The 1716-nt window shown below is 51.3% G+C and overlaps 1 protein-coding gene across 1 annotated transcript in view; it reads right to left on the reverse strand.

Annotated features, from left to right (window-relative positions):
- Positions 1-493, reverse strand: part of Tbpl2 (TATA-box binding protein like 2) — a 20758-nt gene extending 20265 nt beyond the window's left edge. Inside the window, exon 1 of the mRNA XM_050139887.1 lies at positions 440-493. Coding sequence (XP_049995844.1) covers positions 440-493 — 54 coding nt within the window. The remainder of the gene's footprint in view (positions 1-439) is intronic.
- Between the last annotated feature and the right edge of the window lie 1223 nt (positions 494-1716).

The raw sequence follows: 1716 nt of genomic DNA on the forward strand, positions 1-1716 counted from the left end.
GAGGGAGAGAGAGAGAGAGAGAGAGAGAGAGAGAGAGAGAGAGTTAAAAAATCTTAACGAACAAGTGTGGTCACAGGTGGTGGGCTGCAAGTGTAGTTCCAGTTACTGTGGAAACTGAGGCAGAGGCATAGCTCAAGCCTAGTTGTTCACGATCAGTCTGAGAGGTCAGATGCCCTGAGCGTGGCCTGAACCTAGCAAAGCAGAAGCTCTGGAACCCCAGGTGACTGCAGTCAGCATGTCCCTTTACCACCAGGACCAGGCCATCTAACTTCATGGCTAGAATGTCTAAATTGACAACCCTGATTACCTCACTGAACTTCCAAGTTCAGCTGAAGGGCCTGGATCGAGCCTGCCTCTTAGGGAAGATTTGGCATTTCAAAGAGACTCCCCAAGGCCAACACAAATACTGGTTTTTCAGAGAGATGGCTGCCAGGCTCACCTGGATGGAGTACGGCTCCAGGAAGAGGTCCAGGTACGAGTCCTCCTCCTCCATGAGGGAGAGCCCACCACGAAGAGCTGGGAACAAGCAAAGGGATTAGTGTCCAAGCAAATCAGAGGCGCTTTGGTGGAACCAGCCCAGCTTCGGGCGCTGATGCCCTTTATCAGCCTCGGGCAGGACACAATGAGGTGGGGTCTGCTGGGTCTACCACCTGCACAGATGGCGTGAATGAGCTGAGGAACCAGGTGAGAGGCAGAAAAGGAGCTGATGAGCCTGGCGAGACACAGCTGGTGGCACCCAGAGGCAGAGAAGGGCTGCTGAGTTGGCTGGGGCAGACCAGGCTAGAGCCCCCACCGCCACCACTGGGCCTGCACCCGTTGCCATGCCTCCAGGAGAGCAGCGGAAAGTTAGCGACCTGCACTGTGAGAAAAAAAAAAGGCATTTTCTCTTACTCTTTTCCTTTTTTTTCCCTTTTCCTCCTTTTCCCCCTCCCCCTTCTCTTCGCATGCAGCTCAGGCTAGCCACAAACCGTCCCCCAGCCCCTGAGTGCTGGGATTACAGGGTGTACCACCATTCGCAGATTTCTCTGATGTGGCATTTTTATTATATTTGTTTATCTCCGTTGATGTGTGCGTGTACACGTGGCGCATTACAGAGATCACGTGATGGTCAGATGACCGCTTTCAGGAATAGATTCTCCCCTTCCAGCACGTGGAAGGAACTGGTGGCTCCAAATCGAGAGTAGCAAGCTTGGTGGCAAGCGTCCTTACCCGCTGAGCCCCCTTACCACCCAGATGTGACATTTCTGTTATTATTTTTCCCCCCGTCACACCTCAGGTGGCTTTTCACCAATCACAGGGAATTTACCAACAGCTGTGTCAGCCCAGGTAGCTTTTCAGCAGCTACAGGGAATTTACCTGCAGCTGGGGTGTTCCACAGATAGGGTCCAGACAACGCAAGAAGAGACTGAAGAACTCAATATCCAGTTGTTTTTTGCTGGGATTAAAAGATTGGTGTGTTTCCATTGAATCAGAGCTAGGCTAAGTGCTTCACATGTCTGGACTCACTTAAGTGTCACCACAGAGCTGGGACTAAGCACCCTTCCCATCCCCTGCATTGCTGTGGATTGAATCCAGGGCCTCATGCACACCAGGCAAGCATTGTCACTGAGCTACACCCCAAGCCAATAAGCACCCCTGTTCGGTAGCTGAGTATACTGACTTATTTACATTTTGGAATTTATAATAGTTTGTACCTTGGCAAAAAAAAAAATGAGG

This window comes from Alexandromys fortis, unplaced genomic scaffold, assembly GCF_014885135.2.
Source record: "Alexandromys fortis isolate MF-2015 unplaced genomic scaffold, M_Fortis_MF-2015_v1.1 scaffold_33, whole genome shotgun sequence".
NCBI classification, from domain to species: domain Eukaryota; kingdom Metazoa; phylum Chordata; class Mammalia; order Rodentia; family Cricetidae; genus Alexandromys; species Alexandromys fortis.